The sequence below is a fragment of the Egretta garzetta genome, unplaced genomic scaffold (assembly GCF_000687185.1).
Source record: "Egretta garzetta isolate BGI_Z169 unplaced genomic scaffold, ASM68718v1 scaffold97, whole genome shotgun sequence".
Taxonomy (NCBI): Eukaryota; Metazoa; Chordata; class Aves; order Pelecaniformes; family Ardeidae; genus Egretta; species Egretta garzetta.
Window position 1 is genome coordinate 452,015 of NW_009260135.1, and position 26,157 is coordinate 478,171.

The 26,157-nt window shown below is 40.4% G+C and overlaps 1 protein-coding gene across 1 annotated transcript in view; it reads left to right on the forward strand.

Annotated features, from left to right (window-relative positions):
• Window positions 1–26,157, forward strand: part of SLIT3 (slit guidance ligand 3) — a gene marked incomplete at its 5' end in the record, with an annotated part of 500,013 nt that overhangs the window by 435,858 nt on the left and 37,998 nt on the right. Inside the window, 2 exons of the mRNA XM_009641607.2 lie at window positions 6,248–6,345; window positions 13,029–13,168. Of these exons, the coding sequence (XP_009639902.1) occupies window positions 6,248–6,345; window positions 13,029–13,168 (238 nt within the window). The remainder of the gene's footprint in view (window positions 1–6,247; window positions 6,346–13,028; window positions 13,169–26,157) is intronic.

The following is a 26,157-nucleotide window of genomic DNA, read 5'->3' on the forward strand; positions in this document are numbered from 1 at the left end:
AGTGGCCTGTGAGTGTCCATTTTTTCTTAATTTCACAACATTAGGAGGTTAAAATTTTAAAGCTGGCAGGTACGTTTAAGTTTGAAAACATTCCTGAATACACACTCACACAATGCATTATACTTCTCAGTTTATCTTTCTGTGAATTTTCCTTTAAGCCTATAATGAAGTGGAAGATCTACTTAGCCTCTTCTGTTCATGTAATGGTTGGTTATTACCTTCTGACCAAGACACTCATAAGACAAGTGCATTAACATTTGTGAGACTGAGAGTTCGATATGGGAGTGTTACTTCCACCTGTTAGGAATGTAAAGGTCTAGGTTTGCAATACAGTATCTTTGTAGCTGGTAATTTTGTCTGATTTCCCTAAAAGCTTTAGCTGTATTTAGAGCTTGATAATTAAGTTGTTTGTGAAAAAAATCCTAGTTCTTAATTTAAAGTGTCTATTAACTATATTTGTCTTCGTCTAGTATTTTTACTAAACACATGAACGCTACCATCTGTTCTCTATATATGCCATCTAAATGAAATTTATTATGAACACATTGTATATTGTTAACAACTCGAATAAACTTTGGTATTTCTTTTGTATAGCTCATTTTCCAGCATGCTTTAAAACATTGCAGTCATTGAACAAGGCTGTAATTAGCTGGAAAGAGGTCTCCCTATTCACAAACCATTGAAGTTGGATAGACTTCTGCCGGTCTGCAGGTGTCTTCATCACTGGCTGGATCACGTTTCTACTGCAGTCAGCAGTGATAGTTTTCTACACCAGGAAGTTTCTACCTGGTTGTCTACATGGTTGTTTACCTGGAATTCCTGGAAAAATCCAGGTTGTCTACCTGGACTTCTCCAAGGCTTTTGGTACAGTTTCCTACAGCCTTCTCCTAGAGAAACTGGACACAAGAGGAAAATTTTTCACAGTAAGAACACCCAGCCATTGGAATAATCTCCCCAGGGAAGCAGTGGATTCTCCAACACTGGGCACTTCTAAGATTCAGCTGGACAGGGTGCTGGGCCATCTTGTCTAGACCGTGCTTTTGCCAAGAAAGGTTGGACCAGATGATCCTTGAGGTCCCTTCCAACCTGGTATTCTATGATTCTATGGTACCTTGTGCCTGTGGTGAGCTCCATGCTGCCACCTCTTATCGGTGCCCACTACTATTAGAAACGGGTGAAGGATCACATTAAAATAGACAGAGGACAAATCTCTGCTATGCGATCTTGAATGAAGCTTTCGGTCTCCATAAACAATACTAATTTGTGAAAATTAATTTAAAAAGAAGTCATTGCAGTGGTTGAAACAACGTCAAAGCAAACACATGCTTTTTTATCATTTTATCATATTACCCTTTCCTCCTGCTGAGGTCCTTATTAGTTTTTGCTACTTGTTCTTGGGTGGTTTACTAATCATGATGTAATGTTTTCCAGTATTGGATACTTGTAAAGGCTAGAATTTGGCACAGCAGTACTGAGGAACAGCTTGTATATACACTAATGCCCAGTACGGTTAATTACCGTTGAGTATGAAATGAAGAATTGACACTTTCTAAGTATGGTGGATAGTTTCTGTTCTCATTCACTGAAATATGGAGCTGGAGAAGCCCAGATAAAATCTGGACCAGCTGAGGTACTTCAGATTTAAAAAGGCAGCTGGACTCTGAACGTATATAACTTCTGATTAGTTGCAGAAATTTTATGTTTCAACACCTAATCCTTTCCTCTCCTACAGAAATGAGTGAAATTATATAGAAGTGTTTTGGATCCAATGCTTTCCTATCAGACTAGACAAAAAAATATTGCAGCTTAAAACAGCTCTACAAATAAAATATTGCACGCAGAGGGACCTTCATCCTCTTTCTGTGAATTGCTGAGGCAGTCGTATCTTCTTGCCTGTCCTTGAAACAAAGTCTGCACCTCCTTTTCTGATTCAGACTTCATTAAAAGGCTCTTTAGTCTTGAAGCAAATATACAATATTCTCCTTTGTAGCAATAGCTATTTCCAGGGAATGTAATTCAAAGAGTTTTTCCCAAGTCACAGATAAATTAATTTTAGTGATGCTTGACAGAAATTCCATTTTTCCAGTAAGAACAGTCTTACTGTAAATTGAGATGAGAGAATTGCATTATTCATCTGAAAGATGTTTCTAGAATATCTTAAGGCTCTTCTGGGTGGTGAAAGTCTCACACAGAAATAAAATAGCCATGCTTTGCTGTAGATTTATTAGTACCAATATTTTCTGTAGCTTTTCTTTGGTTTTCATAGTCTTCTGTGTTAGAGAAATTGTACTTGTTTTGCAGGCTCTCAGTGTGCTATTGATAAAGTCAACCCAGAGAAGATAATCCTCAGAGCAAGATTAAGTGCTGTTTGCCCATTTATTACAATGAGTAAACTGAGTCAGGGAGATTCTAATTTTCCTAAAGCCATGTAGCAACTTAGTGTTGTAATTAAGTCTGATTCAGCAGCACATACTAATCAGTTTCCATGGTGCCTGAGGCCCAAGGAGCCAATAATTCAGGCATGTTCAGTACAGAAATGAGAGCTGAGTCGAAGTCATGAGAAATTTCACGTGCCAATGAGAGAGACTGAAAATGCCTTGCTCTCATTTTAACATTAATCTTTATTAAATTTTTACAAGAACATCCAAAATAATCTGTGTAATTACAGTAGAAGTGATGGGGCTGTTTTGCATGGTGTTCAACTGTGACAGAAACCTTCAGAAAAACAGATTCTGTGGTTTCTGCTTTGCTTCTTGCTATGCTTAGCTGCAAAGGGTTTAATATTTTAGTTGATACTGGGATGAAGAGTTCATATGAAACAGAAGTAACTGACGTTAGTGAAGTATCTGTAAAATAGTCGGTTCTTCAGGGACACAGGAAAAGTATTTTGTGATCTTAGAAATATAAAAACGGCATCTTCCAGCTTCGCTAGGATAACGTGGCAAACATACAGGATTCACAACACAGATGGACAAAACCCAGGCAATGTTGCAGAAGGGTGGCAGCGGATTAGTGTTAACGCTGCATGGCTCGCATCCGTGAAGTGCTGCGGACCACATGGTGCCAAAATAAAACCTGCATGAGCTTCCCTCGGCGCTTTCCCAATTCTTCCCTGAGACATTTGGGGGCTTGGGATTTCAAATGGAGAAGGACAGGCTGTTTGGCAAATGCAGCACGGATGAAGCAGAAACCCTCTCTGCCAGATCTTGGGTGAAGTCTTCGCACGCTGCCTGCACTGCTGTGTTGAGGGAATGAACTCGCAGTGAGGCAGGGCGTTAGCCAGGTTTTTCTGGTTTTCTTTGGAAATGTTTCTCTTCTGATTCAACCAAGGAAAAGGATGTCCCTGTTTCCTTGTATGTACACAGATTTTAAAATGCAAAGCTGCGTTCTCTGGGGACAGAGCCTCAAGCTTTGTCTCCCATTTCTGTAACAAAGGTCCTCTGTGGTGTTGGACAAAAGTATAATTACTGTGTGTCTCAGTTCTTCTCACAGTACGATGGCAGTAAGCCCTAGCTGACAAAATACTGAAGATCTCGGTAGTATTTGGATGAGTGAACTGTATGACGTGAATGGGAGAGCCTGGCATCATGAGCGGACAGACCAGATCAAACGAACTCTGCAGAAAAGTTCAAACTTATAATCTGGTTTGGGTTTTCTAATGCCTTGATTAGGCTTAGTTGAGGCTGCACCAATTTCAGGATAAGCACTCCAGAGACAAATTAAGATTGCTACTATTATTTATACAGTACTAAAAGCATGAATGGAGCTTGAGCTGTCATGGAACCAGCACAGTTCTTGGCCTGATGACTTGTTACCTCAAGACTGGGCACATTGCTGGAAATGGACACACCAGTCAAGAGCTGGGCGTGAACTTCTGATCAATGTAGGATGTAAGAGAGGTGGGCAATGGTGAACAGAGGTTGGAAAGATAAGAGCAGCCTATTTGTTCTTCGCTCAAGAGCGAGATTTCCCAGACAAACATGTAGCCGGAGCCAAAGTGATCAAACCCATCCTGGTGTGGTTTTCCTGAGAGATCTGTTCCCCTATAATGCACAGAACCATGTAGTCTTGGTTTGGGGAGCACCTAGGTTCTTTTGAGAAAAAGGTAGGGAGTGTTATCTTTGTTGAGAGCCAAATAAGCCTTTCAAACAACTTTGACATAAGAACATGAGAAATGCCATAATGGGTCTGTAGTGCATTTACTGCAGCATTCCATCTCTTATGGGGGCAGCAGCAAATCTTCACTGTTTGAGGAGAGTACACAAGCCTGGACGCCATTCCTCTCCAGTTCTCCCAGTGTCCACCATCATCCAACTAGGATTCTTGATGTCCGCCTATTGCCTTTCATATCTGGTTTGGATCTATTGTATGTGAATTTGTCTAATGGCTTTTATATTCTCTGACCTCACAACCACCTGTGCCAAAAACATCCCAGAAACTCATACTTTGGAAGTAGTATTTCATTTTATCTATATTAAGCTCATCTTCTAACATCAGTAAGTGTTCTGCTACTGCTGAGGGATTTAGTATGTGACAAATTCTGCATTCACCACCTCCGTGATTTTGTAAACCTCAATCATATCACCTCCATCAGTTTTCTTTTCTCCAGACTAGTCTCTCCTACTCTTTATAGTATCTTCTTCTGATGTAGTTGCTCCATTTCCTTCAGTACTTTAGTAGTCCTTCTCTATGCCTTTTCTAACCCCACTGTATTCATCCTGAGACAAGCAAATCATTGTTAGGTATCTGCCGAGTACACTGTTAAGTTTCTCAAAGCCCATTCGTAATTCTAATGGAATAGTATATCTCAAGTGAGAACAACAAAGTCTCAAAGCTAGGTGGAAAAACAACTGATAGTTGATGCTCTCATGTGCAGTATATGGCTGAAGCATCAAGATGCTTCATTTTGACAACACAGCCATCATAAAAAAATCGAGAGTATAGAAACTACATCATAAAAAAATGAGAATATAGAAACTATTTGAGTGTCCCCTGCTCCAGTACAACACACCAGGTATGTAAAGTCTGAAAAGTCTGTGGCAAGTTTGGTGGAGAAAGGAATGACTTCTGATGAGTGTTGTCAGCAAGGAGAGTTGGCCATGGTAGAGTAGAGTTCAATAATAATAGCAAAAGTTACAACTGTTACGAACTGATGTCAAGGGCTGGCATCTGCCCTTTTTGTTCAGAGACTTAGAAATAGATATTCCCTTGTTATTCCTCTAAAGTACAATGTAAATGATGGTTTTTAAGCCAACGCAAAAAACCCCAGCAACCTTGACTGAATTAATGTATCTCCTGAGATATTTTTCTCATCTTGATTGCAGTCATGTATCAGCTTTCCGGTAGATGAGCTGGCAGAGGGCCACTGCTAACGGGATCTTCAGTAGGAAGAGTAGAGAGATCTCTTGAACTTCTTGTGATTGCTGAGATCCCTTGAGTATTGAGGCTTTCAGGTGTCTTTATTCCACCCTACTGTGTGAGTAACTGAAAAGCAAGACCAAACTCTTTGATGTATTTGCCAATTTTACAAACAGCTTGTTCAAATAAGCAGAATATAATGACCAGAGAAATATGTCTATGCCTTGAAGAACCAATAAAAAGTCAGTTGGTAACAGCAGAGGTTGTTCAAGCTAGTGAAGTTCAGTTGGAACTGATGTATATTTTAGGGCAATCTTTAAGAAAGGAACTGATTCAACAACAATATCTCAAACAGGATTCAGCATGTTCTGTGGAGAAATTCAAACTCAGCTCCCACAATAAAAATCAGTTTTCCCCTTTAGGTTTTGACAATGTGCAGTAATGAGTATGGTGTACTGTTGCAGTGTTCAACTGAGCACTTGGTGAATGCAGTCGAATGAGTGCTGACTGTGTGTGGCCTTCTGATTACCTTTGGTCATGATTAATTCTTTTCGTTGTAACTAACATTAGAGGTTAAAGTGTGTTAAAGTAATGATGAAACCAGCTGTTTCCTTAAAGCAGTCAAATGAAAGAGTTAACTAAAATCTTGAAACTGAAATGATACCAAGATACCCACCAGTCCCATTGGTCAGAACAGTTGCCCCACCCAGATTATCCCTTGAGTGATGAGTATATCTGTCCATCAATAAAGAACATTAGGTGATGTGTTGGGTCTGAAGACCACAGACCTCCTGTAAATGGTGCCATGCATAGGGTGAGGGAGCAAGAGACATTGATTCAGATGACATGAGTCTTACTAACCTTGTTTCTTTTGAATTTTCCCAAATAGGGTCGAGACTGCAGTGTGCCCATTAACTCTTGCGTTCAAAATCCATGTCAGAATGGAGGGACCTGCCACCTCACCGAGGCAAATAAAGATGGATTCAGGTAGTAAGATAAAGTTCATTTAAAATGAGATGATAAAAATAAATGTGTTTCTACTTTGCAATACTGAACTATAATAGCTACTTTATAAAAGCTGCCACGTGTGACATATCTATCTGCCACACAAAAAAATTAATCTGGTTTCATTGGTGACATATTGTTTCCCCTGAAACAGGCCTCCTTATTTTCTTATAATGGAATATACACTTAAGAGCTGTTTTGAATGGTCTCCCCAATCTGCATTGTGTTATCTGTATGCTAATTTTCCTTGGGGCATTTCAAACTCACATAGACCCTTTTTTGTATTTGTAAAGTAAGCATCTGCTGCTTGACAAGCAGATGCAAAATGTTTTCGTACTAAAGAATCTTGTAGACAAACAGGCTTTAAAGACACAATTAAAAAGCATGGAGAGATTGCCACATCTTGGGCATCGTGCCTGTGAGAGAATAACCTTTACAGCTGGACATTATGGATTTCAGCTTTCCTATGTAAGAAAGGTGTGTCATAGGTGGGGATACTCCAAGAGAAGTCCAGAAATTTTCATGAGGTAACTGGGAGATTTGTGCTGTTACAGGCACTACTTTACAGCTAAGAAAATACTAGTTTTAGGCTTTAGCCTCTAGTTGTCATTAAAGTTGTCAGAATCTTTTTTTTAGAAAAGAGTTGCTGAAATTTTTGTAGATTTGGTCCTCAGCATTTATGCTATTTCTCGTACAAAATATGTACAAAAGTACACCATACTGTTGTTGCAATTGCATGTATGAAAGCCTCACTTCTAAAAGCTTTTACACATTACTGAGGCTGCTGCTTTGTCTTCCCCTGTATATAGCTTCCTATCAGCGACAGCTGGAGGGAGACACACAGTTGCAAAGTTTATAAGTGGTGTAAGCAGGGAGTCAAACCAGTACATTTTTTCGGTTTGATTCCAGTTTGGTTTCAGCTGTGATTAAAACTGTTCCAACTGAGGTTAACTGTTTGCTAACCAAGTCAGCAAGCCCATATCATCTTATGTCAGAAAATAGGATTTTTTCAGACTAGAAAGGGCCAGGTGAAAGTTTGGGTGACTGACAGGGCTTTAGGTACAGTGGGCGGTTAGCACCCCCCTCCTGTTGCCCTACCAGTGTAGGATGCCTTTTACATCGCCAGCAAAGCATTGTGGCTCTTTTTGCCTCCCCAAATCCCTCCTGTGGGAATGAGGCACAGAAGAGCTTCTGTTGTGCCCTGTGGGTGGGATGAGTGGGGAAGCAGAAAATGGAAGAAATGCCCCAAAGCTTCTCTCTGTGTCTGTGCCTGCCCACCCTCAAGAATTTCCCCCTTACTGAAACAGATCCAGCACATGCTGGGCACCGAAGGACGCTGATGGTATTGCAATGGAAAAGTGCAGGTTGACGGCTCTGTTACAAATAACAGCCTGAGGCTTTCCAGCCTGGGAGGAGCAAAACACAAGGCCACATCTCCATGAGGAGCAGTTTAGAGCTCAGCTTAAGCTCCTGTGACAAAGCCCTGAGCAAAGCAGAAGAGCACATCTCCTGGGTACAGATGTGACTGTACGGTCATACTGGTGCATGGTGGTGGAAGAGGATGAGGAGGCTCTGCAGATCATAGCACTTGCAAGTGGTCATGCTGCTTGACAGGACCCTCTAGGTTTTGGTGAAACTCTGCACTTGTGATCTGATACACCTCTTCTTGATTCAGATTTTAGCAGGCCCAGCAATTTTTGGAGTAAAAGTTCAGCTGCAGTTTCTGCTTGAGAGAAATAAAGGTCTGGTGGTCTTTGGTTTGGGTTCCCTTCTGGTCACCCTCATGTAAGACTGTTTAGATAGCTTTTTCCAGCTTGTGCCAATGCAAAATTGTACCATATTAGAATATCTGGTTTCTGTCACTCAGTACTCATTTTTCAAAAATCTAGCTGGTATTAAAAATGTGCTAGTAAAACATTTTATAATATCCATAATAATGGAATGAAAGGCTTCAGCTTATATTTTGGATCAGGTTTTTCTTTGACGTTTTAATTTTATTCTATGGTAGAAATTCAAAAAGTTTTGAGTGACCTGAAAGCTGCTTCTGAATTTTTCTCATGAAGAATTTTACAATTGCAGAAACTTTGCTTCCATTCCAAATGAACGTAGTTCTTGAGATACTTTACAAAACTGCAGGGGTGGTTTTGTTGCTTAACATCATTTGAGGCTTTTTAGAGAAGATTTCTGCTTTTATAGTTATTTATATAGTTTCAGTTGGTCTAATAAAAGACACATAAAACCGTATCTCATCAAAATCTTGCTTCATAAAATTGAATGTTCTGCTTATGCGTTGCTCTATTTTCTCTCCATGTTTTTAGTTCAGTCAGTCCATAGCCCCAGCTGCTCTGGAGAACAGGAGTGTGGGGCTTTAGCATGTCTCAGAGAAATGTGGTGTGGGGATGCAACAGTGAGTGAGGGGGAGGATAAAGAAATATTTTGTGATTGAACTTAGTTGGTTTGGGGGTTTTTTGGTGGGAGATCTCCTCACCAGTGGATGGCAGCAGTCAGTGTTATGTGCATATAAATTGTGTTCAAGATGGGAAAACATTGCCTTAGATTATATGCTGTGAGGAAGTGGATGTCAAAAACATTTTCATGAGAGGCCTCCTTGGATTTTTCTGTTGTGTGGCCTGTAAAAGAAATTATATCTTCTGTATATTCTCTTCCCTAGGGAAATATATTCATACACAAGCTCTGCTGCCAAACTTGTCAAATCTTTACTCTTGTAAAAAGGAAACTTAAGCCAAAGCTCTCTCCCTATGAAATGCCAAGCTGTTTAACTCTCAAGTTTCTGTAGCCTTAGACAAGAAAATTACCTTTTAAATAATGCTAAGGTGGTGATGTTCCCCAGGCAAAGACAGGAAATTCATAGTTGTGACTGAGATTCCAGCTTGACTTGCCCGCTGTGCCTGGTACCCACAAGGGCTCGCAGCAGCAGGCGATTGAGCTGCTCAGATTTGTTGCAATAGCAGGTCCTGGTGGGGCAGCTGAAGGGCAAAGGTTCAGCTGGAGTTCTTCAGTCTTTCCTGGCATCATTTATTCTTGCATTTTTTCACATTCTCTTTTTTTTTCAGGTAGGGTCTTCTGTTAAAACGAATAGTTAAGTGACATCGAGGGGCTCAGGGGATGATTAGAAACATGAAGTTCTTCCTCCCTTTGAATTGCTCATTCTAACCTAATCTAATCTATGTCGTCTTTGACAAAAGGTTGCTAAAAAAGGTGCTGGACTGATAATATAAAATGGTCAATCCGATGTGTCCTGGTTCATTTAGCATGCCTGTAAGCTATACTTTGACAAAGGAGGCAGGGCTGTCAGCTCTGCTTCAGTTAGCCACAGGCAACCAGCTGATCTCTGAGAACCTGTGGTGTTGGGAAACATCTCTGGATTATTTTAGCTTTTCTCCGTATAAAACCCCCTCCATTTTCCAGAGCGTTTTCTTTAGCATTTTCCACAAACTTTAATTTCCCTCATAAATGTAAATCCTGGAACTGATTAACTCCCTCGTGTTAATTCTGCCTAGTTCAAGGAAAAACGCTATACTTCCAGACTTACAGGCTACTCCACTGGGATACAGATGTAAAAAGCTCCTTTACCAAGAAACTGTAATATTCCTGAAAGAATTTACTATCTCTATTTAAAAGTTGATTTTTTAAAATGTGATACACTGTACGTATGCCTTTTTTAATAAACAGATGCTAAACTGTTTCATTAGAGTTCATGAAAAAAACCCAAACCATTCTGAACATAGTAAACTTACAAAATTGTCAGTATACTGCAGCTCCAAAAGTTTACCCCCAAAATGTTATCGTTAAGTTCTGTGTTCCCTTGCGCCTTCGTGCAGATAATGAGGTTCTATTTAGTTCTTTATTTTTAGGAAAACACAACACTAACAGAAAATCCCTAAGCTGGAGGAATAGGGAATTTGGGCCTTTATGCAATCACAGCGTCTTAGAAAACAGCTCTTTCTTGCATGGCTCCATTGTTTCTGAGGTCCAAATGAAATGCTGTCTCACACTGCTTCACTATTTAGTCAGTACAAAGTTTTCATCGTTGTCTCTGGAATTAATTTTCTCTCTCGGTCAGCTGGAACCCCAGTTTCATGACCTTCCAGTCACTCTGCAAACTTCATTTTTCTTCTGAGCTTTTTCTGGGAAAATACAAACAGTCCCAAACTGCAACTCTTTCAACACAGCGTTCAATCCGGGTCTCAAATTGTATGTTTTATCTTTTAATTTCAGACCTCATATTTGGCACATTTGAATGCATATCAAAATAAAGAATCATACGTAAGCAATAATGTAAAGACTCCCTATAATACATAGGGACCAGTAGCCAAATGTCATCAATTATGCTGACATTTCCTTCAGTGTGGAATGTCTCCTGATACTGAGCAATTGTATGTTAACAATCCCATATGTATTGTTACTAATGGTAACTTTACTGAGTTGAACCATTACTGTGATAGTATTTAATAATGTCATTTTTAATTGCATACATCCAAGCTGTCCCAATCCTTTTGTGGAAGGAAAATGCTGTTACATTCACATAAAGATAACCAGCACAAAGCCACTCTTGTTGCTTTTCTTTAAACGGAGAGAAAAAATTGTGCTCCCAAACTGAGACCTTGGATGCCAAGTTGCAGCCTGGAGCATATTTTTATGGCTGAGTTATAAACCCCTGAAACTGGGGTTTTGTAATCAAAAAGGGAGACATGAAGAATGTGCCACTGTCTTTAACCCCCTCCCTGACACTTGCATTGCCCCAAAAGATGGTGTGCCACTCTTCTTTCTGATCTGCCTCCTCTGATCCTCTGGATCATTGCAGGGTCAGCGAGAGGACATATTTTATTAGCAATAATGAGCTTGAGACAGGAAAAGAAAATATTTCTTATTGATTTATTCTTTCCTAAATTGGATTTATTTGAGCAGTTTGGATTTGGTTATTCATGGTGAAGGTTTTCTACCTCTCATGACCTGTGAATGGTCTCTGCAGAACCGAATGAAGATGAATGTTAGCATGTGACCTATATGTCTGTTCTGTACCTATCTAGAAGATCTTACTGTTGTGGTGGCTCAAGACACATTCCCTACCGTTTTTTCTTCCCCTTGGTTATTCTCTTAGTTTCTGAGGTTGCACGTGTCATAAAGAATCTAACCTCATCTGCAGGGTCCAACCTAGGACCTACTGGAGATGGATGCAGAGCTCTGTGCCATCCCTCCCTTGGGAGTCCATGTGCTCTGCTTGGTCTGTGGCACACAGGAGGAAGAGAAGCAAATGTCATGCTGAGAGCAACCGGCCCAAAAATGCTGCAGTTTTCTTCACAGATTGTGAAGATCGTTTGTTTCTCCAGGGCGTTCCCCACCTCAACCCCATGACACCTACATAAAGCAGACAACCACCCCATATCCACTTTGTCCATCTGAGCTGATAAAACGTGCCCTGCAGCTATCTCCGCATTGGAAATTCTCCTGGTTTCAGAAAGCATTGGATGGCAATTAGTGTGACTGCTCTGGAGCTTTCTGGTTTTCATCCTCATCAATCAGTGCTTTACATTTGTTCAGTTCCTGTTCTGCCACCAGAACTTGCACAGGAAAGGAAATGAACAGCTGAGTGAATGTGTAGTTTGGACTGGAACTCAAAACAACACAACTTCCCTTCCCCACACATGCCTTCTGTGGCTAGTGAACAGCAATACTGACACTACAAACATCATTGCTGGCTTCTTAGAAGCCACTGAAATGACTGGAGCACTTAACACATGGGTTTTGACTCTCTTTTAGGAAACTGTGGCCTCCATCTCTTCATCACTTACAGCTAGTTTAAAACATAAAGGTTCTCTTAGCAACCATAACTTCTAGATCTAGACAGGAAACTAAGATTGAAAAAAAATTAAAGTCATTCTTCAACCACTTAGTTTCTTAGAGTCCCTCTAGGAATCATGCATCACAGTCTTGTAAGATAAAATATTTAGGGCAATTATTCTTCAATAGTGTCCACAACCTTACAGAACCATTCCTAGCTCTACCATTGTTCATTTGTGTTTTATTTGAATTATGTAGACATCATCAGCTCTTCTACAAATAGATGTTGGAGGAGCTGTAGAAGTACTGAGACCTTACTTCACTTGTAAAAGCAATCATTCCCAAACATTTCTTTTTTGGACAAGTGACAAAGTGGTAATGAGAAGAAAATGTTCATGTCTGTAAACTCAATTCAAGCTGTTGTTCTTTAAAGAGGGTGAGCTATCTAAAAGCTGCCAAGTTGCCCTATGATTGTGCAGTAGGCAAGTATCCACGTACTCACAAAATCCTTAACAGAGAAGCCAAGGACTTGAATATTGTGATGAGCATTTACTCTCCTGCCCTGGAGTTGCTTACTTCAGTTCGGGGCTAGAGTTATCAACACAGAAAGCAAAGGGAAGCAGAACAGAGGCTGTCTCCTGACGATGCTTGTATGTCTCATGTAAATAATTACGTGACCCCATGAACCATCGGACTGCATCCTTCACCAAACATATAGGTTTAAAGTGCTCTGTACTTCACAACAGCAGTGAATTTGGCTCCAGCAACTTACTTTTATATGTTTTAATTTCAGTTTTATATCTCTAACCTCCTGCCCCTTCAGATCTATTCTAAATTTTATTAATTTTTTTCTTTCTCCAAAGCTGTTCTTGTGTCCTTGGGTATGAGGGGGAGAGGTGTGAAATAAACCCAGATGACTGTGAAGACAATGACTGCGAGAATAACTCTACGTGTGTGGATGGAATCAACAACTATGTCTGTCTCTGCCCTCCTAATTACACAGGTAAGAAGGGGCCGCAACTGAAGAACTGGAAGGGAAGGGTCCAATGCGTGTTTATTTTGTCTGTGAGTGTATACTTAACCAAGAATCTAGTCCCATTTTAAAGCAACCTGGATGTCTTACTGGAAAGACGTTAGTCCTACCAATATTGCAATACATGTGCTCACAAACATGGCCACTTTTCTGAGTAAAATACATTAAAAAAATAGTCAAGTTTAAGGTGTCAGAGAAATTTGTACTTCTGCACACACATTCTGTAAATGTATTTCAGAAATATTCCCAGTACTGACTGAGTCTGATATACATCTGTTCTGAATCTTGGAAAATAAAAATAGTTCCTGTTTAAATTATAGTAGGAAAATAGCTTTGGGGGCATGGCTCTCACCTGAGACCTCAGAGGTCCACATTTATTAAATAAAATGAGCCTGACAATGTGCTGTTTAAATTCATTATCTCTCTTTCACAAGTGGAGAAGAAAAGGCTGCATAAGAAACTGTAGGCTCCGTTGTAGTCTTTGCAGTGCACCCGTGGCAGTTAGCCCAGCTCGGCAGATGTGCAGTCACCTGCTAAGTCCATGGTGACAGAAGTTGGTAACTGAGTTAGAAATGGAATTAGTATCTCCAGCGCCCATCCTGCACTTCAGATAAATTCCTTCCTAAACCTTCTGCAAGAGCAGAAACTCCCCTAACTGGAATCTAAAAATGCTTTTTCTCAAGTCATTACTGGAGCATACCGTTGACTCGTTCAAACTGCATTAGCATGGCCTCCCTGGCTCGACACGGAGCGGTAAGGAAACACCTGCAATAGTTCCTGCTTCCATCCTTTGAAATGGGTTTATTACCTTCTAAGCATGGAGAAGTAATGAAGGGCTTCTTGTACACTAGAATATATTACATGTCAGGGGATTTAATGAGGATCAAGCTTGAGTGGCTGAGTAAGGCAGGAGGAAAGCTTCTAGAATTTCCAAACTCTTAAAATACTTTTGTGGCTGATACAGAGGAGGCCCATGTAAATCTTTAGCTGAGAAAAGCCTTATGACTTGAATGTACATTTATTGGAGTTCTAAAATGATCTTTCTGCCAAAAATTGAAAAAGTTCAGCTTAGCAAAGAGTTCTGCTTATAGGTTGCTGAGACCATTGTGCTTACTTGTGCACTATTTGTGTGAGCTATTCTTGGGTGGTTTCAAACAAAACTTTATACAAGGAGGCAGAGCCTTTATATTTACAAGAGGAAATACATTTGCCTAGCCAAGAAAAGACATATCGAGTAAGGAACTGAATCCAGTATATATGCAAATGTGCTTCCCTTTTCACAGGCATATTGCAGATTATCTTGGGTTTTGCTGACAAAACAAGGTAGGAAAGAACTAGATTGGGATTTCTTTTCAAATGGCAGTCTGGATAGGGGCCAGAGAACTCATATGATATGATGTTTCAGAATCAGTTTTGAAATATTTTTAATCAACTTCCAGCTGTTTGGGGGTTTTTTTACCTGAATATTTTCTGCACTGTGCTTATGCTTTTTAGCGGGAGTTTGTCAAATGCTAGACCCCAGTCTTGCAGTGCAGGATACGCACAATTGCATATATCACACAACAAGCATTTGCTATCACAATGCAGGCGATAGCTTTGACTACAGTTGAAACAAACTCCATTTTTGAAGAAGAGCAGGAAATACTTCTGGAAAATATAAATCATAAGTGAAAAAGGTTGCAAAAATATAGGGGTGTTGCTTAAATTAGAAATCTGAAGGATTACAGTAGTTCATGTTGCTTAAAAATAGGAAGAGTTTAGTGAACTGTGATAAAAAAATTGCCTTAACCTGCTTTACTTCCATTTTGGAGGGGGATATTTCATCAAACCTGATCAGTCACGTGGAAGGACTTGCTGCAGTGCAGCTGGCTGGGCCGAAATATCCCTCAGAGGTGCACCTGGCCCTCTCAGAGCAGAAAGGCAAGGAACAGCTTAAAATGGCTGTAAGAATTGAGGCCATCAGCCAAACAAAAGTTACATGCAAGCCAAGTGATTCTGAGCCATGGTTTTGAGGGTTGTCTAAGAGTTGAATCCAAACACAAGAAATTGGACATCATCTGAAGTTGCTCGACTGAATGAGCAGCAGCTAAGGAAGTGCCACGGAAGCACATAGGCAAGTCGTGAAGAAGCACTTTGAAAGGATTTGTGTGCCTGACCTGAAAAGAGAGGGATCTATTGACCAAAGAGTTTGACTGAAGTCTCCTGTGACATCCAGGGCATCTCTGAGTGCATTCTCTTTAAATAAACCTTTTCATACTGCAGCAGCTACTATGGCGGTATCTACTTAAAAAAAAAAAAAAATAGTAGGTGCAGATTACTTTAATATTGTGTTGAATATGCTAAGAATAGTGAATGCTAACATTTCAGAGAGAAAGCAGGTCACTGGAGGAGTCAGGAATACTTATTCCAGTGCTCAGAGTTGTGCATTGAACTATCTTGCCTCCCTCTCAGGTGCTGACTGTGCTAAACATTGTGTTAGCAAACTGTGTGTGCTTCAGAGTTGCCAAGTTATGGATTTTATCTATATTTATATGAACAAAGAACGGGTGATGGAGGGTACTTTCCAGGGGAGCAGTTTTTCTGTGAAGCAGTCTGGGGGACAATGAGCTCTTACTGTGGTACTTGGCCTGAACGGGCAGTGATATCCGTAGGCAGGGTATATCTAGTAGGACAGAAAGTGTAGGCAATACCTCTTTGTGTTGTGCCCAAATACTGTACTTAGTCCTGCTGTTCAGAATTCAAGGAGCAAGTTGAGAGATGAGAAAGAGGATTAGAGGTGAAACGTAAAAAATATTGGGGGATTGAGCATAGGTTTTCGAGATCTCAAGAAAAATTTTATTTGCCTTAACAAAGAGTAGGCAGAGAGAGCAAGTCTTTTTTTTTTTTTTTTCTTCCATAAACACTTGTATGGAGAATAGAAATGTTTTTAAAGGATTCATTGGCTCAACAAATCCAGACCATACATTTTTATCAATGTAATTATACAAGACTTGTTGGTTCTAGATACAAACTGGATTTCTCAGCAGATGCTGTAGTTAAAACACAGTGTTCTATGTTACACTGGAGATCAGACTCGATGTTTCTGTACTGATAATCTGTGATGTTTCAAGTAGCATTCAGGCTGTTGGCTATAGATGACCAGCTCAGCTATTGCAGGTTCCTTCTTTTCTCAACTGTAGAGGCAGACAGGCAGGCTCCGGTAGCACTGTGAAGTAGGTAGTCTGAATCCCTCATCGCTCTTGTGGTCTTGGATGCCATAATACTGGTAAGACTGGAATGCTAATACAGTAAACACTGCATGTATGAAATAAATGTATGTTGTAATACAAAGAATAGTCTGAATGCAGGGAGGAAGAAGATCCAAGAGTGTGTATGTGTGGTGTTCTGTAAGAAATATTCAGGATCCCCCTTGGTTTTAGTTGACTAATGGTTAAATCGTGATAGTAAATCTTACATTCCTAAATGAAATGCAGATTAAAAATGCATGGGTTGGAAATGTTGACTGTTGACAGAGTTGCAGTATATCCAGGGTTTGTTTTTTTTCCGTACCTTAGTATTTTCCTGCTTTATCTTGTCTGCCTAGTTTTACTTGTTATAGCCTTTTTAGGAAAAAATATCGCAAATAGTGATACATGAGTTTTGCTTTCATTGGTTGAAATAATGAAGGCCAAAGATCTTTCTTCAATTAATAACTTTTTGCAGTGTTTTCCTTTAAGATTCTTTGACAGTCTTTTCCCCCACTCAAAGTAGATGAAAAATGGCCAATTTGTTAAGGGACTGCTGAGGGAAGGACTTTCCCACACTCCAGCCCCATTTCACTTTCATTTAAAAAAAAACCCAAGGATAAAACACACCAAAACCCAACCCACACTCACATAATAACCTCCTTCCTAGTTCCTTTCCATCTAATAGCTTTAAAACAATGTGCAAATACAAATGGATTCTATGAAGTAGGTAAACATAAGTTAAAGAAGACAAAACTGAGAGGGGGAGGGTAGGCAGATAGCTGACTCCATAAAAAAAGATCCAAGGCCTTACCTGCGCCACTAGGTTTCCTCACCATTCTTAAAGTCAAGGTTTTCAATGTGTGTTGCCTGTATTTACACAACCAAACCAACACTCGTGCTATGTAGCAGAGTCCTGATGGCTTTTATTGTCAACTGCTGTCTTATTTTTCCTCTCCCCAATGGGTTATTTTAATCCTGAAGCTAAATTATAAATCTGTATTTCCTCCAGGATAATCGTGTACCCAAAGTCCAGCCAGCTCTAAAGCCTGAGCAGTCTGTGGGCTGGTTTACAACCTGGTTGGGCCCTTGATGGATTACAGCTCCTTTCAGTTTTGTACTCCTGTACAGGCTTTCCTCCTCTTCAAAAAGAAACATATATAGGAAGATTGAAAGAGGAAGCTATGAATTAGATCAGTTGCCCGGGTACTTTTCCTTTTTGTATTTTTCTGGTTTTTGGCTTTTTGGCTTTAACGTGGCCTACCTCCAAATATCGACACAAACATTCCACTGTCTCCCTAGCTTTGTAGTTTAAAAAGGTAGGACAAAATTCATACATTTTTCCCTTCCATTCCTTTTTTCTATTCACTAGTGTCACAGACCTTCTTGAGAGCCATCATTGTTTTGCTTATAGTTCAGGATGCAAATACGGAATTTCATACCTCCAAAAAGAGATCCTCTCCTCAGCCCCACCATCCTCTGTGCTCTCCCTTGAAGAGGTGTCCAAACATACATAAAGGACAAAATGGGCTGTACCAAACACGTACCATGTACTTTGAATGGGTTTATGCTTTACTTGCAAGTTTATTTGGTTTTGTTTGTTTGCTGTGGCTTTTCCTTCTTCCTAACTATTTGATCTTAGCCAGAAGCAGAAATGTGCAGCGCTTACACACAAAAGAATCGGGAAATATTTCAGGTTTTGCTAAGGATCCTAAAAAGCCTCAGCAAATAGCCACACCTCTTTGTTCTGAAACCCAAACAAAAAAAATTAGTGGCTTCTACTACTGAAAATAGGTCTTTTCTAAAATAGATGGCATCCCGGGGGGGAGGAGGGAGCAAGTTTTAAAATAGTTTGTTTCCCTGGGAAAAAGCTGCAAGCGGTTTGTATCACAGAAAAAAAAAAGTCTTTCAAAGAAAAATAGCTAGAAACTATTTCTGGTTTTATGTGTTTGGAAAAGAAGGGTAAGATCCATTTTACCTTAGGGGACCTTGTGGTGTCCTGTGGTAGATGCTATCTGAGATTTTTGCAGCTATGCTACTTTTAGACAGAACACTATTCACTGTTAGTGATTATGGTCCCTTTTTCTGGCGTATCTGATTGTGGTAATGTTGCATGGCCAAAGCCAAGCATATATCGAGCCAAACAACTCTGGAAGAAAGAAGTTGTGCGGCGACTTATGGCTGACACTGTTCTGGAGCTCTCCAGCCCGTTTCCTGTCACTAACAATTGTGAGACCAATTTGCAACATCCCCTGAGATGGGCACCACTGGCAGCTGAATGAAGCTGAAGTGGATCATTGCACTGTAGGTTGTTTTTCCCCCTTGCAAGTCTTTAACTACATGTTTGATGCAGGAACAGGAAGGTTTTAGGTAGCACGGTTCAGCCTTGTCGTTCCACAAGGATATGGACTGCCTAATAAACACTGAAGGCTTAAACAAGTGCTTGACTATCAGTCTCTCTTAAAATTTTGGAACTTTAGCCATAATTTCCTTGCGACAAACAGAGAAAATTGCGGTCAATGTTTGGTGTATTTTCTTCCTTTTATTTGAAGGAGTTCTGCCTTACATGGAAGTTTCTCAGTTTTAGTTACTTGGCAAATGTGAAGTGTGTTTGCTTTCTGTGCAAAAATAAAAAGGCACCCACATGTCCCACTTGTATAACTATGAATGAGAAGTGGTGGAAGAGCTGGAATTTTTTAGCTTTGTTGAAGAGCCTAAGCCTGTTTCCAGCCCTGTTTTATTAAGAGAGAACCACATCATTGCTATCAGATTGGACTCTCTTATCTCATTGTACTGGGACTGAAGAAGGAAATAGCACAGTAACTGGCAGTGCTGCAGCCTGTCTTCAGTCTCAGTATGGGTGTCCTGTCATGTTGGAGCTCTCAGCTCCAGACATACTGGACAATTTCTCTTTGCTCATCAGGACCACAGTATATCTCTAAGAAAATGGAATCTCAGCTACTACTGTCTTAAAGGATGGGTGGCATATCATCCTCAAATGGGATTCATGATTCATTAAATCCAACCTGTGAGGAAACACCTCAGAGGATTAGAAGTTCACCACAAGCCCATCACGTACCTGCTTACTGGCAGGCGGTGCATACTGCAGACTTAATAAAGCTGGGAGGAGCAGAGTCCACCTACGGACAGTCAATGTATTCAGCACTCCAACACCACAGTGATGGCCATGTTAGAACTGCCAGTAGGGTATAAGTAAATCTTTCTGTATATAAAGTATTTGAATCTGAGACCTCTACTGGCTCAAAGACTGTACTGGGTTTACGTGGCAAGGTTTTGGCAGCAGGGGAGGAGGGGGCCTGTAAGGGTGGCTTCTATGAGGAGAGATCAGGAGGTGCTTTGTGGTCAGACCTGCCACCGCCCAAAGCTGACCCCATGAGCAATGCTGATGAAAAAATGTGAGAGAAGCAACTATGCAAATGCCAAGGGGAAAGAGGTGCTCCAGGTGCTGGAGCAGAAATTTTCCTGCAGCCCATGGAGAAGAAGCAGGTTGTCCTCCTGCAGCCTTTGAAGGATCATGTCAGAGCAGATATCCACGCTGCAGCCTGTGGAGGACCCCAAGCTGAAGCAGGTGGATATGTCCTGAAAGAAGTTGCAGCTTATGGAGAGCCCGCAAGGAGCAGGCTCCTGGCAGCCCATGGAGAGGCAGAGCCCATGTAGGAGCAGGTTTTCCAGCAGGAACTGTGTCCCTTCAGTCCGTTCCCAAAGAACTGCATCCCATGGAAAGCACCCATGCTGGAGCAGTTCTTGAAGAACTGCAGCCTGTGGGAAGGACCCACACTGGAGAACTTCACGAAGGACTGTATCCTATGGGAGGATGCCCACTCTGGAGCAGGGGAACAGCGTGAGAAGGAAGGAGTGGCAGAGACAAAGCATTATGAATGGACCGCAACCCCCATTCACCATCCCCCCGTCCAGATGGGCATGAATACATACAGAGTATATAGACATACAGGGGGTCCGGTGTCCTATGTGCCAGCCCTGAAAGGATGTCTCAGAAAGTGTTCGGCATCTCAGATGTGACTGGATGCACTAGATTCTGTGAATGACCGAATTGATCCCTAATAGATTCCAGACAAATCACATAACTGGAAAACATTAAGTAAGACAGGTCAGAAATGTAGGGGGGCCAGCAAAATTAGGATCTATTCCAGAGGCAGTGGTTGAGGGATAATGCTATATGCAGGTTACCACCTTGTACTGGAAATTATCTGGTTGAGTTAATGTTTTGCAAACCGTGTTGCTGTGGCATTTGTGATGTTGAATATGATTTTTTGTACTTTGGCAGTGCATAGAACTGGAACATATTCCTCGTTCAAGATCCAGAAATAATGAAAGGATCATTATTTCTCTACCCAGATCATGTTGTTTAATCAGTCATCCCTTTGTTTAACCTCAAGATTAGACATCATTGCTCCTTAATTCTGAAAAACAAGCCACTTTGGGAATCTCAATGTGAAGGCTATCTTCAGGTTCCCAATTCATAGGCCAAAACCTGATACGCAAAAACTCAGATATCAGTTTTTAAAGTATTAACACAGAATAAAAAGCATTAAGAAACTTCTAGTTCTTTGCCTACTAAGTATTGTGGGCAGCATTCATCAAGCAAGAGCCAACTTCATCAGTAGTCCAGACAGGGAATTCTGCTACAGTGCACATCAGGTAATTGCTTTTATGTTTTGGTAGCTAACATGGCAGCTGAGCACATTTGCTACTGAAGGATTTTCACAGAGTTTCTCATTTCTTCATTGCAAGTTGAAACAGTTTGGAATTAAAAAATACATTTATTTTTTTTATTTTCTAAGATGAGCCTCAAATCTTTTCATCAAACATCAACAGCATTCCTATCTGAATTATTTTCTTGGAGGAACATCCTATGTCTGTTCCACCCAACCATTTTTAGATTCTGTGTTCTGAAACTTCCAATTGGCACTGACTTCTTTTTAATAACTGAAAAGAGAGAAGGGGAAAACAAAATACAAAAAACCCCATTTCTTCCGATACAAGTTATTAGATATCAAATGAGTAATCTCTTATGAGAAAAACACTACAGTATTTTTTATTAGCAGTAAAGAGAGGAGTTCCATTCTGACTTACCTGGCAAAGTTCAGAAAATTGCAACACACTATTTAACCACTCAAATATATATCTGCTCCCTGGGCAGCCTGTAAAAGTTTGCTCCGTGGATAAAGGCCAGGCTTTCTTCTTCCTTTCTTCACTGTAAGCACTTTCCTTTTCTCAAGTAATATTGTGAAATTCTTGACAGCATTTTTGCTTTAAGTCTTCCGGGCCATACAAAAGCTTCTCTCACGTTAAGGATGAGAATATTTTCTACGTTGCTTTATCAATTATTTCGTGAATACTCTGAATAAGAGAATAAAGTATCACCCAACTGACATATAAACCAAAAGAAAAATCATCTAACTCATTGGTTGCAAATTGGTGGTCTAGATTGCCTTTTCAGAACTGCAGTTTTACTTACAGATAAGTAACTAAAATACTGTTACTGCATCCAATCTCTCTTTTACCGATTAAGGAGAATTAGTGTAACTTGGATCCTGGTTTTAAAAGTCTAATGTGGCATGAAATATATAGCTCTCATGACAGCACAGAACGGAAAAAAAAAAAAAAAGATGATTATTAAACTGTGTGTAAAAGTCATCTTTATTGCTCTATTGTTGTTTTGGCTTCGTTCTGAGACATGTGGAAGGCTACAGAAAAGCCTAAGCATGTTTCTTGGCAGCTCTTCATAAGCAGTGAGCTCTGTGAAAAGTGAATGTGGAAAGCCCCATGAAATTCATGATTTTGCTGAAAAATTAAGAGCAGAAAAATGTTGCATGAGACAAAAAAAAGTTGTGCTTTCTTTAAAAAGCAACAGGCAATGCTGGTGGAGGGGACAAGGGAAGTAGTTTCAAAGGGGCAAAATACCTTTTGTATTGTTTTGGGATTTGTCTTTTTTTTTTTTTTTTATGCATTAGACAGCAGCAATGGAAGATCCACCTGTTCGTGTTCCACCTGTCAGTGCAACTTGGTTTTAATCTGAAAGTTGCATATTTTGTGGCAGATCAGTCTGCTTCCTTCATCTGTCTAATGCTTGCTTCTCCCAAAGAAGCGCTAATTACCAGCACATTACCACAGGCCTTAAGAAGTGTGCGATGCAGTGCCCATGCAGCTGAGGATGTGCCTGTCTTTATAAAGGTACCCTCTTCGTATCATACCTCAGTTCTACAGACCGCAGAACATTATTGACCTAATACCTCCGGCTACTCTGAAAATAAAAACTGATGCCATAATTGGTTTTCCTCTTTTAAATCTGACATAGTCTTAGTCTGTTCTTCACTGGGGTGCACTGCATGTTGATCTGTTTTCTTTGGCTTTGATGAAAGAGAAGTGCGCCTTGATGAAACAAAAAACATTATTTGGGATAAAAAAATATTCTCAACTGATTAGAAAAGAAATACAGTTGTCATTTTCCTGTCTTTTATATAAGCATTTCAGAAACCCATGTTGTACCCAAATCGGAGCTCTGATTTGAGAATCCATGAGAGAGAGGAAAATGGAGAGGTTGGATTATTTTCTACGTTTGGGAAAGCATTACACTAAAGTTTTTTGTTGTTTTAGCATGATCAAATATCTTCCACAAAGAGAATCAGTGCTGCTAGAAGTTGGCCTAAGATTAATGTCCAGTTTGGTTTTAAGTTCACATAGCTATCCAGTGAGAAATTTGGACTAGACCTTTAATTGCTGCACAGAGAAGCAGCCCTGTGTCACTCCAAAAAAAAAGAGGATCAGATTTTTCCTCTGATACTGACATTAAAGCGGCCAATGAATATTGCACTCTCAGGTCTGAGGGCAGATTTTTTGGCCCAGATACTTTCTGAGTGAATAAAATATGGGAAAGTCTTTGTGTAGCTGGTGCCTTGGGTTTTGCTTTTCAGAAAGTGTTTTATTTCCCTGGCATGCTTTCTGCAACATCTAGTGAACATCGGTGGGGCCTGAAATAATGTATCAAGGAGAATTTTTCTTCCTGAGATGAGGCTGCTCTAGTTGCAAGGCATTCCCAAGTGAGCTCCCTAATGAGTGATAGATGGGAAAAATAACAGGAAGGATCCTTAAACGTTCCAAGTTTTGCATGAAAAATGATAAATTTTTTTGGATGCTATGTTTGGTACCTAGCCTAGAATTCTCCTACATTTTGATAGTGGTGCCTTCAGAATGACACAGTGAGTCATAATATTTGACATTTGGGGAGATTTTTACTGGATCTCTAAGCACTTGTCAAGACTGTTGAGAAGAATAGTTTGAGAAGAATTATGATTTCCTTTAAGAGTTTATGAAACTGTTCTTATTTTTTAAAGCCTGTTTCCTTTTCTTCAAAACAACAAAAAAAAAGAAACTTCAAAAGTATGTATTGACCATTTTTAGTGAAAGAATAGTTGAAGGCGTCCGTCCACACTGTATTCAGTTATTAAATGGTCTTCCAAAAATACTGCCAGCTTTAGATCATTGAGCTCTCTTAATGTCACCAGCCAGTTACTTTTTTTTTCATGTTTATTTTCACGTAAGGTTCATAGTACACAAGGGACATGAAGAATACCAAGATGACGAACTGGCAGTCACCCAGGCATCGTAGCAAGTTCTGACCTGCTCATGTTCATGTCTGCCCAAAGGCCGAGGGAGTCGCTTTGCTTGTTAGTTTTCGGGAGGGTTGGTGGGCTGTGGATTTGGAGATTGCTTAGTAAGCAAACCTTTCTCCAGTTCTACCACCTCAAAAATGTGTTAATAGTTGTCCCCGATGGCAGCTGTGTTCATATTTGTAAGACTTGAATGTCTCTAGTTGCTTTTGAGGAGTAACAAAGTACAATGGCAAACCTCAAGCCCAGTGAATGATCTGTTTCCCTGGTTCCCATGGATTTGCAGCATCCAATTTCATTGGCATGTCCCCCTTCCTGAGCTGGATACATTCATTACATTTGCCAAGATTTGTCCAGGGCTGTAAAAAGACTTGGTAGTATTTTGTAGTGGTGGCTTCCTGGGATTCCTTGGCTCCAGATGGACTTGGTTGTCCTATAACTGATGCTATGAACAATAAACTGTCCACTGCAGATTGCCATGCCAGATGTCTCCAATATTGCCAATCCCAGCCCACTACAAGTCATGAGGGTATATATGGCACATGAAGACAGGGCTTATGCTGGTAGTACCCTCTGTCATGCCTCCAGGGCTTGTATTCTTGCTCTGCTTTCTCACTTATGCTTGAGAGCTCTCAAAAGCAGATATATTAGATGTTCCATGTTTGAAACAAACAAACAAACAAGTAATTTTTGCAAATACATATTATAATTTCATTCTAATACGAAGAGTCAAATGAAGAGCTATGTAGCTTGTACTGCAGAGAGGCTGGAGATGTGGGAGAAATCACCTGAAGGAGTGAGCTGAGGGTGTTAACAACTTAAACCATACCTGTCACCACCAGAGGCATCCTCAAAATTGTGCTCTCGGTCATCCCTGCCAGATCACAAGACCGATAAAAAGACAGACAGTTCTGATTTGCATTTTCCGTCTGAATTTTGATCTTTGTGGTTTGCTTGGCTTGTGTTTTCAAGTGTTTCTCTGTAGCCACTAGAGTTAGAAACGTAAGGATTTTTGAAAATGGAGTTTCTGCCAAGGCAGGTGGAGCTGCAGCTTCATGAAAATACTGCTGAAACACTGCCAGCCCACCAGTGCCTCCCACGTTATCCTTTTTTCCATGCTATCCACATGGCTTGTTGCTCATGTGATGGTACGTATCGTGTATAGGCACACAAAATATGCTTAACCTTGAAACCCTGCAGATGTCGTCTTCTGATATAGCTGCATAGGGGACTTTGGGACTGTAGCTTTTGGGGGTTTCCGTGTTGAGAGTACCTGACCTTTGCTTTTCCTGCAAGGCTTTGGGAGGCGTGGGGTAGGTTTATGTTGGTTTCTTGGGAAGGCAAAGATTTCTGTGGTCTTTGGCTGGATCTCAAATCCTGGGGTACTGAAGTGTGACCTAATAATTCAGGGCTCAGAGAAGTGTGGTAGTTAAATAAACTATCTGGTTTTGAACGTTCTAGAACTATTAATTATTAAAATTTATACAAATCCAGGGAGGTGCATGGCATGTAACACACCATGCCTAGAAACAGCTGAGCTGAGCTTACATGTGATGGGGTTTTTTTCTGAAAAGACATCATCTCCTGTGAGCACAATAGAGCTAGTACTTTTCTTATAAATAGTGAACGTTTTATAATTGCATGCAGTCCTAAAGCTGGTTCCTATTATTGAGAGTCGCAGAGGTTTTGGGGGGAGGGTTTGTGGGTGGTTGTTCTTTTCCAGAACGATGGCCAATCAGCTTCTTCGGCTTAACTATGGCTAAAATATGTTTCAGTGTGAAAACGTTACGGTCTAATGAGCAACTTCGCTTTTGTGTCACTTTCTTGCTTTGATATAAGAGGTTCTGGGTCAAGAACTGCCTATTTGATCCTTAGTCTGTCTCCAAGTGGAGTTTATATGTCAGTACTTCTTACACCAGCCTTTCAAATTAATCTGATAGAAACAGTACGGCCACTATAGGTCAAAGGAGCCCAAGTTAATGAAATCTCACGTGCCCTCACAAGCAATATTGTTGCTTCCTGCTGCACTGCTGAGCTGCCTCCATTTAAGAAGATTGGCAATCCCTGAACATCAGGGTTGAAG